The sequence below is a fragment of the Sinohyriopsis cumingii genome, chromosome 5 (genome assembly GCF_028554795.1).
Source record: "Sinohyriopsis cumingii isolate HCF-2022 chromosome 5, ASM2855479v2, whole genome shotgun sequence".
NCBI lineage: Eukaryota > Metazoa > Mollusca > Bivalvia > Unionida > Unionidae > Sinohyriopsis > Sinohyriopsis cumingii.
Genome location: NC_142965.1, coordinates 47,400,276 through 47,413,246, shown reverse-complemented (window position 1 = coordinate 47,413,246; position 12,971 = coordinate 47,400,276). Strand labels below are relative to the sequence as shown.

The following is a 12,971-nucleotide window of genomic DNA, read 5'->3' as shown; positions in this document are numbered from 1 at the left end:
AATACAAATACAGGTTATTTGGACTTGCACAAAAATGGAATCAGTATACTTGCTAGCAAACACCCATGGTGAACAACATTGACAGGCACTTCACGTTGCAGTGGATAATAATTAATTTACCCATAATATTGTCACATTTTTAAAATCCAAATAACTGTAGATAAAAGTATTGTGTAAGGAATACATCATGAAACCGATAAACACAATGCTTACCATATATGCATTTCTTAACCCTTTCCGGCACATCAGTCTGGAGGTTTAACATTCTGATTTGTGCAGGATTTATCCATTAATTCAGCAATTTGTCATCCCTTTTGAGTTTACTTCTTTTGCAATAATAATTTTCTTTATAGTGGAACATTTGTTGTGGCCACTGGATGGGTATTGGGTGTACTTTATTTCAGCATGCAGGGGATGTTATGATTGGTTGCCATGGCAACCAAATCCAGTATAGAATGTGTGAAATCATGACAAAAGTACATATATTTAGTATTAATCATATTAAGCTTTCTTCTTTCTTGCTCAATCAGCCATACTTTGAATTTTTTTAAGTTATGATTGAGAAAAATGACATTTTCTAATGACTTACCTGGATTGTCCAAGTTCTATCAAATATAGCAACAATAGGTGTTTTGTTTTCAGTGAAGTGTTAAGATTGAAAACTTAAAATCAATAAAGTTTATACAGTATATTTAGTGCTTATATTTTTCTTGGATGCACTCGCATGGTCTTCGTAAACATTTCAAATATTGAAAAGTATTTTGGTCTAACATTTAATTTGTTGAATTTATACCAAAAAACTTGGTTACTATGGTACAAAACAAAAAATGCAGTGATAATAATACATTATTAGAGATTTCAAACCAAATCTCCCAAACAGCAATGCCTATGTTCAAGTTCAGAATGCTTGAATGAAAACTGAAGAATGACAAATGATTCATAAAGCATGAAGGTAAAAGTAATATGATAATTTGTATGCATATTTATTGACATACATATTATGTACTTGGGTACTGCATTATTTTGATCCAAACACATGGAATATACCATCATGACCACTGATGATGAACCAAGCTCTTGCACTCTAAGAATTTTGTTAAGAAAAATAGAGAAGATCAGCTTTCAGATGTGTTAAGATTATCCTCTTAGATAAGTGGGAATTACTTTGTATATCATGCATTTACTTTGCATCATGGAAACTAGCACAATTTATGATGAAAGCCTTAAGTTTACTTAAAAATAAACAAACTTAAATTTATTGGACAATCCTCAAAATCCAACTGTGCTAGGCTTTTAAATCTGTTGTTTATTCATAAAAACTCTTACAACTAATATTGCTTCTTAACCCAGCACTCTTTAAGTATGCAGGGGCCCCAAGTGTCCAAGTGGTCTAAAGTGCTCTCCGTTATGGATCACTGCCATCTCACCTCTGTCTGCGTGGGTTCAAGTCTTGGATTCAGCAAACGTATGTGAGAAAGCTTGCCAGTAGCTTCTTGTGGGTTGCTGGTTCTTTCCGGGGTTTTCCCGGGTTCTTCCTCCACCATTAATACTGGCCGCCATGTATAGCCTATCGTGTGCTAAAAAATGGCGTTAAACCCCACAACAACAACAACAACAACAACTTTAAGTATGCCATTCCATTAGATCTTTCTGTTTTGTATACAGTATTTAAGAAGCTGCTGTATAGTAACAAAATTTGTTATGTATAAACCATGTAAATGCATATGTACTCAAGATGTCAGAAAGCAGTTCAAACCAAGTTTTACAATCATATCATCAGTACTAGTGATTAACAGAGCACAGAGGTGTATAAACTGGCAGATTTAAAGTAATGTGAATTCAAAGATCAGAATAAAAAGAATGTTTTGAGTATAAACTAACTTGTCAAAAATACAGTTGTTGTTGTTGTTGTTATGGAGTTTAACGCCATTTTTCAGCACACAATATGCTATATATGGCAGCCAGTATTAATGGTGGAGGAAGAACCCGGGAAAACCCCAGAAAGAACCAGCAACCCACGAGAAGCTACTGGCATGCTTTCTCACATACCTATTTTGGCTGAATCCGAGACTCGAACCAGCAAAGACAGAGGTGAGATGGCAGTCGTCCGTAACGGAGAATGCTTTAGACCACTCAGCCACTCGGGGCCAAAAATACAGTACTTTTGGAATGAGACTCAGCTGTGAATTAGGTATTAATAATTCTGTCTGGTGCATAGAATATCATAGGAAATATAATCTGTAGTTTGTTTGGAAGCAGTGCTTTTTTATATTCGTGTTTCGATGATCATAATTAAAAAATGGGTACTCTTTTTGACTTTTGGATAAAAATAAGCCCCCCAAAAGAGACAGTTGTCGAAAGAAAGAAAGAGAACTTGACATGCTTCAGTTGCTTTAATAAATATATGCATTTCAAAGTTGATATTAGCTTCAGTATACCCTCTGTGTGTGTCTCTCTGTGTGTGTGTGTGTGTGTGTGTGTGAGAGAGAGAGAGAGTTGTTGTTGTTGTTGTTGTAGGGTTTAACGCCATTTTTCAGCACGCAATAGGCTATACATGGCAGCCAGTATTAATGGTGGAGGAAGAAACCGGGAAATCCCCGGAAAGAACCACCGACCCTCGAGAAGCTACTGGCAAGCTTTCTCACATATCCACATTGGCTGAATCCGAGACTCGAACCCACGCAGACAGAGATGAGATGGCAGTGATCCATAACGGTGAGCGCTTTAGACCACTCGGCCACTTGGGGCCCCAGAGAGAGAGAGAGAAACTGTACTAATCAAAATTTCAAACACCATCACATCACAACATACGGAATGCAGAGTAAATATTTACAAATGGTGGACACGCTGTTGCATACAACTGTTGAGTGTAGATTTAACTGTGCAACTGCTTTAATCTTGTGAAGAAACTAATGATTTGGTTCATAATTATTTTCTAGTTTCATTATCAACATGGTATAAGTGATAATTATGTGTATATAAGCTTCATTTTGATAGTATTGGGTATCTTAACAGAATTTGTCATGAAAGGCTTAAAAAGGTTTCATCATGCAGTAAAGGGGTTGGCATCTTAAGGCATCATCATGCAGTAAAGGGTTTGGCATCATAAGGAATCATCATGCAGTAAATGGGTTGACATCATTAGGCATCATCATGCAGTAAAGGGGTTGACATCATAAGGCGTCATCATGCAGTAAAGGGGTTGACATCATAAGGCATCATTATGCAGTAAAGCGTTTGACATCATAAGGTATCATCATGCAGTAAAGGGTTTGGCATCATAAGGAATCATCATGCAGTAAATGGGTTGACATCATTAGGCGCCATCATGCAATAAAAGGATTGACATCATAAGGCGTCATCATGCAGTAAAGGGGTTGACATCATAAGGCATCATTATGCAGTAAAGCGTTTGACATCATAAGGTATCATCATGCAGTAAAGGGATTGGCATCATAAGGCATCATCATGCAATAAAGGGGTTGACATCATGAGGCGTCATCATGCAGTAAAGGATTAATGAGAATAGTAGCATGAAAATGTAACAATATTTGAATTTACAGTATTTTTGTGTACTGCAAATAGAGTTCACCTAGATTTGTCAAAAATATTTGCATGTTGCACTTATATGATGACCCCTACTCTGCATAAATTGAATTTTGAGTAGAAGCAGTGTTGACTTAAGTGAGTATACATGGTAACCATGGACCTATATCAAGCCCATTATGAAAACACTAATTTACTAAAGTAATATTGTTATAATATTACTGTTTGCGTGATGTCTGTGCTCAAATTCTTGTCTCAGCAGTGTAAACAGAAAACTAGGTCATAAAAACTCAGGGCCAATGATAGAGTTAAAATTTTAAAGAGGGAATCTCCCATCATGAGTGAACTTGAAGAAAGTGGTGGAACTCTTCTAAGTATGTGGGTGATTTAGAAGGGTAAACAGAGTAGGGTTTGCAAAAATAATGAATTTCACACATTCAGTTGATTCTTCAACATGATGTTTTCAAAATTAACTTGAATCCTGAATCATCTGCTATCTTAAAATAGATCCTGAAATTCTGTTCATAGGTGAGAAACAGTGTTCCATAGAAACCTTGTTACATGGCATGCCGTCTCTATCAATGGTATTGTTTAAAATAAGTTATTTTCAGAGGCATATATGTTGTCATCACATTATAATGCTTGTTGATGAGGTAGATGATATGCATTTTTAGTCAAACTAACTTTTTGTTGCTGTACAGGGTTTTTACATAAATATTTATTTCCTTTTGTAGTAGTGCATACTTCGTGCACAGAAATAAATTGACCAATCAGTTATTTCATGTTTGAATCCTGATATACTGTACATGTTTTCCTAAAGTATAATGAATAGAAAAAGAAAGTACATATTCTCTAAACCCGTAGTTAAAATGTATTATTGCTTATTATCATTTCAGATAAGGAGGTGTTTTATGAGATCAGCAGGTTAAGGAAACAGATGTCCCTGGCTAGATTAGGTTATATCTGAACATACCTGAACAATGCTGTGAAGATTGTGAAAAATACAAATTATGTGCACATGGGCGGTTGTGATCCAGTTTTTGCCTGGACTTCAGCTGGGCTGTGGCTCTTGAGACTCTTGTCTTCTGCTACCATGTAGCAGGTGAGAGTTTGCAGATTCTTCTTGATGGGAGAATTTGTTGTTGCCTTCAGTTCATTTTATATTCATGAGTTTGTCCCCTTCATCCTGCTGAGAACAACTTCCAAGAAAACAGTCCCCACTGTCCTATATCGTATCGATAAAAACTTCCTCTTCTTTATCTTTGGCTGACAAGGCTCTGATTTACTCCCATATTTTCACCATGGAAGATCAATGAGCTATTTGGGCCGTGGCATTAGTCAATTTTATTGGATGCAGCAGCCTTTCAAAATCACACCAGTGTTTCTCATGGCAAAGAAAACAGCAATGGACTCTGCCATTTACCAGTGAATTGTGGCTTTGGATGCTTTGTCATGCCTTGAATTCAGTAGATGTCAGAAATAGTGCATTGATCTGCAAAGTGTAGATATGGGTACAGTTTGTAGCTGTGCTTTGAGGACCTCCGGCTCCTTAATATTCAGGCTATATTTGCTGCCATATGAAGTGGATCTGTAAACCTTTTTTAATGACATTCAGTTTACTTAATTAAAAATGAAGTTATCGAATTTTAAACACAATTATCACATTGACTGACTCGTTATTCAGCACCCACTTTGCAATGTGTAATTGATTTTAAAGAGGAATTGTAAATGAAATAGAAAGCAGTGGATGAATTAGTACAAGTGAATTGTGTTGGATATAGCCCAAACCACTACAGTGAAGTTTAATAATGTTTTTCACCGCAGAATTAAGCATCAGAATATTTACTTGTCAAGAAATAAACGTCATGAAAACTTTAACTTTATATGATCCATTGTTTCAAAGAAATAATTATTAAAGAGAACAAATACATTTATGACCAAAATTTTTTTTAGTATATCATGTGGTACCTGTTGAGACATTTGTTATAATTTGTCAGTCTGTGTAATTGGTAAGAAATACAATTTGTGTTAAATTCAAGACAAGATGTAAACTGAACCCAGGGCATTCCTACGTAGGTTTTATTCTGTGATACATTTTCATTACATGTATCAAGACAATGATTTTGTACAAGATTGTGTAATGAAATTTAGATTGTGGAAGATAGTTATGTTCATTGTTTGCTTTATTATATATATATATTTTTTTTAATGCAAGGCCTCTAAAAGTGTTGTCCTATATTGTATATCAGAGTTCTAGTTAAGCATCATATTTGCATATTTTACAAAAAGAGGTTGATTATACATAAAGAAATTTCAAATTAATAATGAAATTAATAAACTGCATAAAGAAATTGATAAACTGCATCAAGAAATTTCAAATTATGCAGAACTATTTAATTAAAAGCATTTGGTCTAAAGTTGTCAGTGCCTAACTTGTCCTGTAAGCTCAATCCATGGCATATCTTAAAATTTCACAACAGAGGAAGCCAAATGATCATTGAACCTTATGGATATTCACAAAGAATCACTGAATTTGTTGCTTGCACTGTTAAGGATAGTTATAAACATCAACAAAGAATATACTGAGATTTATGATTGGTCTGCATTGAAACTTTTGGCACTTAGATTGAATCTATTTCAGACATTTTTTAAATCTAACCTGCTGATAAGGCACAGTGAGATTAAAGTATAACCCAGCATCCCTCATGCATCCTCTAACATCTTTTTGTCAACAGATGTTTGTTATTGCTTTGGAATCCATATTTCTGGTCGAGATCAGACTTGGAATTTGGGTCGATATCAAGGTCTCTCAAATGAGTTTGATAATGAGCAAGCGCCATGGATAATAATGAGGTCACTTAGCATCTGGTTGGCTAAGGGCTGTTCCATTTAAACGTACATGGTATGCAGGGAAGGCAGATACATTAAAATACATGCCAGGGTACTTTAATTTCACAGAGTTCATATTAAAATGATAAGAAAATTCAAAATTGCATCTAATGGTGAGTACCCCTCATTAAAAGTGCCTTCCCTGGGTCCCAGGTACATTTTACTGGAACAGTCCTAATCTTGTGACCAGTCTGGTAGATACGTTTGTGAACCTATTTTGATCAGAATTGGAACACGTTCTTTCATCATTATGATCTTAATTAAGTTTTGTTAATAAGATGATCTCTTATCTGATCAGCTGAGCTTGTTATCATTCCAGAGACCATATTCAAAAAAAGATTTTGATAAAACTTGGGATTATGTGCATATGTCATCAAGATCTCAGACATTTTCAGTAGTAAAACGCATTCATAATAGTAATGAGGTTATCTTGCATCGGATTGGCTCTGCTTGTTACCATTCTTCAAAGATTAACATCTTTTAAAGTATGACTACATATTAGAGGGAAGCCATTACATGTGTATTTGATTGAAAGGTATTTGTACAAACATGACCGGCAGTGGAAAATTGCTTATTTATCCATCCATTCAAGACGTGTGCTCCCCTTGTCTGGATCATGTAGGAGCAGTGTTCAAATTTTAACAATTTTGATTGGATGCGGTGGCTTGCCACTGCATCCAATGAAAGTCGCAGACCAAAAGCACAGAAATATCTGCTGGATACACCAAGGTGTAGATTGGGTTATCATATTGAAACTTTGCAGTGGCTAGATGGGTTATCATATTGAAACTTTGCGGTGGCTAGATGGGTTATCATATTGAAACTTTGCGGTGGCTAGATGGGTTATCATATTGAAACTTTGCGGTGGCTAGATGGGTTATCATATTGAAACTTTGTGGTGGCTAGATGGGTTATCATATTGAAACTTTGGCTACCGAAGATGGATAATCAGGTAGATCAGTGATCTTGCATCAGATTGGCTGAGATTGTTATCACTTTTGAGACGTCATTTTTTATCCAGTTTTCATTAAGTTTAGTAATAGTCTTATATCATCAAGAGACACGACAAGTCCAATTAACTAATCACCAAATGCAAGTCAAACATCTGTCGATAGCTGTTGGCTGCTTACCAGTACTATCACTTAAAATTTGATAGTCCGTTAGCACAGGTACAATGGTGAACTTGAGGGAGATGCTGGTGTAATATGTTTCACTTAGCAGACTGGTACTACCGGTATATAACATATCCAAATTCTGAATGGGAATAATTTTGTCATTTGCATGGTGTTTATTGTACTTCATATTTATCCAATTGCCAGAGGAAACAAATTTGATTGTGTATGTTGTGGTATGCTAACAAGTTGGCTTATCTCTGCTATGGTCAGTTATGAGTAAGATCCATGCATATTAATGATGTGATCTTATATTAGATTGGCAGAGCTTAAAAACTCTCTAATAGCTTTTTTATGATAATTTTCCTGGTATCTAGTGACTTGTATAATGAATGAAATCAGCACATATTAACGGATGTATCTTGCATCTGATTGGCTAAGCTTATCACTCAAGAGATTGTATTTAATCAGGTTAAGTAAATTGACCATTATCAATATGTTGGGTAGGCATATTTATAAAGTGATCTTGCATCAGATTGGGCATTTTTTATCACAGAAAAGATTTTATTTTTGCTAAGATTTTATCAAACTTGTTAAAAAGGATAAATCATCAAGATCTTGGTTGAGTATGATTATGATCAAGATCTTCTTGTAATAGTGACCTTGTATTTGAATGGCTAGGCTTGCCAGTAGGCTAGTAATTATATTTGTTATCAGATTTTGATCAGATTTGTTAAATAGTCTTACTGGGTTGCATCTGATTGACAGAACTTCATGATTTATGCATTTTTGTAAATTGGTGTAAGAAATAGTGCCGAAATAAGTATGCTTCCACACATTTTAATTGTCTGCACACATTTTTTAAAATGTGAAAGTAAAATAATTGGTTATTTCAGTTAAGAGTATTTTTGTTTTGTGAAAAGATAAGGAATGCTATAGCAGTTCTGTGTATGCATGCTGTAGCTTTACCTAGATGGGTTCTTGAGTTGCAGTCTTCATGTAGTTGATATGAGAAGCTATGAGCCATACTGTGTCATTGTGTATCATTGAATCAGCACTAAAGTCAAGTAGACAGTGTTATACATTCGGAGGAAAAATAAGCAATTGTACATGATCTTAAATGTTTACAGCTCCCCCACCCACCCCAAATTTAGAGAGAGTAAAGGCAAGGTCTCCATCTTTTGTAAAGCCCTGGATGCAACACTGGTCTTGTATCATCAGGAATTTTTACAAGCTTGATTATGAGCAAGATGATATTTATGGTAAAATCTTTTTCTGATTGGCTGAACAAATTACCACTCGAAAGACAAAATTTCATTTGGATATATCTCCAGCTTCGTAAAAAGAGTTTAAATTGCCATTGACTTGGACAGGTTCTATATTGAAAAAGAGATCAGTGCATATTAATGAGATGATCCAGAAGCTTTTTTTCTTATTTGATAAAACTTGGTGAATAGGTTTATGTCATCAGGTTCTTGGATTAAGAGCAAAAGAGTGCATTATTAATTATGTTACTGTCTTTGGAAAAAATGTTCAGCAGCCTAGAGTAAAACTCATATGATCTGAAGTATGCGATATAGTTTTCATTGATCATGTTCTTACAGTACAGCACAAGACCGCTTACTGATTTGGTCAACAATCTGTGCAAGACAGGTGAGCAATATCAGGCTTGATTGGGATTCTTGATGAAAGTTCAGAGGCAAATCAGAGTTGTGATTCATTGGAATTGGGCTAACTTTTGCATACTTTTTTATTCTACAATATAATTCCAATTTGTTTGGTTTTTAATTGTATTTTGCAATCAGTAATTCTTCATTGGTACTTTGAGCCACTTTGTAAACATTATTTAAAAAGTGTTTCCTTTTTACTACTCCAGTCCAATTAACACCAAAAGGACTTAACACATGTAAATTTCTTTATTTTCATTTTATTGTGAATATGAACAAAAAGATGAAGTTTAAATATATACTTCTGAATGTATTCTTCTGTTGATGTGGTTGTTAAAAGAGAGAGATGTTTTGTTGATACATTGTAAATTTTAAGTGAAATTAAATAATTTTTTGTGTCATCACAGTTAGAGTACTGTGTGTCCAGAAATCAGTGATTTTATTAAAATAGTGCGTTAAGGATGTATTTCTTGTCTTACATCATACAGGTTTATAGTACAAGCTGAGATATAATCTGATTTTAAAGCTTCAGTTTTCAGTTTTAGATTTTATACCCTTTTTTTTGTGGTTGACAAGTCCATTACTATTAGGCGACACGATACTGGCAACCTCCAACTTGACATTGGAGTATTATGACCACCAGGCCAGGTATTGACCAAAGTTTACCACATGTTCTCAGTTATAAGTTTTGTCCAGCTACAAACATCAACCCAGATCTGCTGTCACATAATGCACCAGCAGATCAGTTTTTTGTTCCACTGAATACTTATAACAAATTGCATAGACTCTGACCTGATAGTGTAATAGGCGACAGCATATCAGGGTCTGTGCAGTTTGCAGTCAGACTTAACTTAAAAGTAAGTATTTATGGTGATGTTTTGGAATTCAAAACATTGGCAATAAAATTACCTTTAGCTTCATTTAAACTAGTTTTAAGAGATACAGTGTTTTGTTGCACTGTAACCATACAGCATAAGTCTGCTACAAGACATTCTTTCATGCTCCCTGTATTACGTAAAGCACAATTCTTTGACAATTTTTAATGGCTGCAGTAGGAGCATTTCATGTTAACCTTCTCTATCCACCTATCCATCCATCCAGTTTAGTTTGGTGTTTATGGTCAGTTTTCAAGCACTGTTATAAGGCATTTGTATTCTTTTAAACATTTATAGTTATTCAACTATTAGAATATCGGTTGTTATGAATTTAATAGAGCATTGTTCATGTGTTATTTAATGAATTGATTCAGTTGTGAGGATATATTATGACTGTCATTATGTATGCACATTCCATGAATTGAATATAATTTTTTTATCCTGTTTTTAGGGTATGACTAGAAGTTGCATTGACTTTGAAATTCAGCTTTTCCCTCTTACGATGGATTATTTCCCTTTACTTAGTCAATCATGTGTGCCTAAACTATCTTGAATAGGCTGGATTTTGCAAGAATATTTTTTCTTACCTGATCTTTCTGGTTCTGGTTGGTTTGACATATGAGTTAGTGAAGTAAATGCTAATCACATGCTAAATACAGTTATTATTTCTCATACACTTATTCATCTTAGTCACACGTCATTTTTAAGGGTGGGGTGGCATGTGTTTAACACCACTTTTTCAGTCACATGATAGACTATACATGGCACCATTATGTTTAGTGGAGGAAGAATCCAGGAAGAACTACTGACCCACTGGAAGCTACTGGCAAGTTTTCTCACATACCACTTTGGCAGAGCAGAGACTCGATCCCACATAGACAGAGGCGAGATGCAAGTTATCTGTAAAGGCAGATGCTTTGACCACTCGACCACCCTAAACTTTGCACCATGCTAACATGTATGCGTGTGCATTTGTAAAATGGCAGATTTTTCCCATTCCTTTATTTATTTATAGTGAATGGTTCAGTTTGGTGATTCATTATATAATAATGTATGTATATTTTTCGCAAACTTATCCCACATTCTCCAGAAAAAAATTGAACTTTTCAGATCTTTATGATCCTATTATTCATGTGAACAATGAATTTAATTCAGATAAAGCAGACATTAGGTTTAGAACCACCCTTAATTGGTTCTGTGTGTATTTCCTTGGTTTTGGGTCTTTTGGGGAGTATAAATCAAATTAATGTTAGTGAAGAGAATCAAAAGTAAACCTCTTGGACCTGATATCATTGATGGCACAATATGAATATATGCACTGATCAAAAAGAATTTGTTTGACTAGTGTTTGTATATTATGATAAAATATCAGTGTTATAGTTCCCTGTAGTTTGTATTTTAAAAGTTTATATCTAATAAAATACTCAAACTGGAAGATATATATTTTTCATGAATTGTAACTAAACTTCGATCATTTGCTATTTCTGCACTTAGCTTTCTGAAATGGTCTTCATAGAATCTTTCTGTTGGAAACTGGTTCTTACTATTTTACAGAAACAAGTTAATGTACAGATATGAACTATTGGGCATCTGTTTATATATGCCAAGCCCAGTACTTATGCAGTTTTGAATAAATTAATACAGTTGTATATACTTCATTTTCACTACTCTTTGCATACTTATATTACCTTTATTTGGTAGTTTTCAACATTGCAGGTATTGTATGTACTCACAAGTCTAGTCAAATTGGAAAGATCCTGATCTGCTATATCATAATGTACCCACAGATTAGGGTCTGTGTTGTTTGCTCTTCTGATTACTCCTAACAAACTGCACAGAACCAGATCTGCAAGTGCTTTATGTGATGGCAGATCTGGATCTGTCCAGTTCACAGTTGGAAAATTGTTATAGGTGAGTATGTATTACAAGGGGGGGGGGTCTCATTCACTTTACCATCTTTGATTTTGACATATAATCCCATGTTAATCTGCAACATTTTAAAGAACATAACAGTATCCCCAACTCCAGACACTGTTACTCAAGAGTTCTTTATTGTGCATTTTGTTAAAAGACCACAGAGCTGGTTATTTGCTAGATTTTGCACAAGGTTATATGTGAGGCAGGTAGCTTGACATGCACTGCTGACACATATTTTTAACTGATGGCAAACTTCCAAAGCACTTATGCTTTAAAGTTTGAACTTTATATTTAATATAATCTTCATGAAATTTTCATTCTAGGCTAAAAAGTATGTCATTGTAAAATAATTTTCAAAATATATTCTGCAGCTGCGTGATACTGAAAACCATCATTAGAATATTAGATTTACATCATCTAAACTAAAAGGTATGAACATATTAATTGCGAAAATAATTGGTTGAATGGAAGAGGAAAATAGGTCACAGCTGGAATTTGAACTGCAGTGGATGTGATAGAAACTGTAAAGATGGAATTGAGATAAGGGGGTGTTTCATTAATATGGAAGAAGAAGAACGATGAATGAATAAAAAGATGCATGAATGACTTAATATACTCAAAAGTAAAGTCAAACTGCACTCAACAAAGATCCTATCTGCTGTAGCATAATGCACCTGCAAATCAGTATGTGTTGTTTCTCCTGCTGATTACCCCTAGCAAACTGCACAGACCTGGGACTGTAAATATTTGCTTGTCACCATTTGGGAGGCCATTTTGTTTTACCTGACTTTGATCAAACTTGAAATACAGGCATATATCATTAATATCTGAAAAGAGCTTGAATATGAAGAAAATCTTCTCATACTAAGGAGGTGATCTGGCTTCTGATTGGCTGTCAGAGCTTAATGCCACTTCTGATTGGCTGTCAGAGCTTGTTACCACTCCTGATTTGCTTTCCAAGCTGT

At 34.8% G+C, this 12,971-nt stretch overlaps 1 protein-coding gene across 3 annotated transcripts in view; it reads left to right on the top strand.

The window, feature by feature from the left end:
* The window catches only part of LOC149799099 (rab-3A-interacting protein-like), a 102,309-nt gene extending 90,571 nt beyond the window's left edge, over positions 1-11,738 (top strand). For all 3 annotated transcript variants that reach the window (XM_089958085.1, XM_089958086.1, XM_089958087.1), the window contains one exon: positions 4,443-11,738. In XM_089958085.1, coding sequence (XP_089814211.1) covers positions 4,443-4,513 — 71 coding nt within the window. In that variant the 3' untranslated portion in view covers positions 4,514-11,738. The remainder of the gene's footprint in view (positions 1-4,442) is intronic.
* The last annotated feature ends 1,233 nt before the right edge of the window (positions 11,739-12,971 follow it).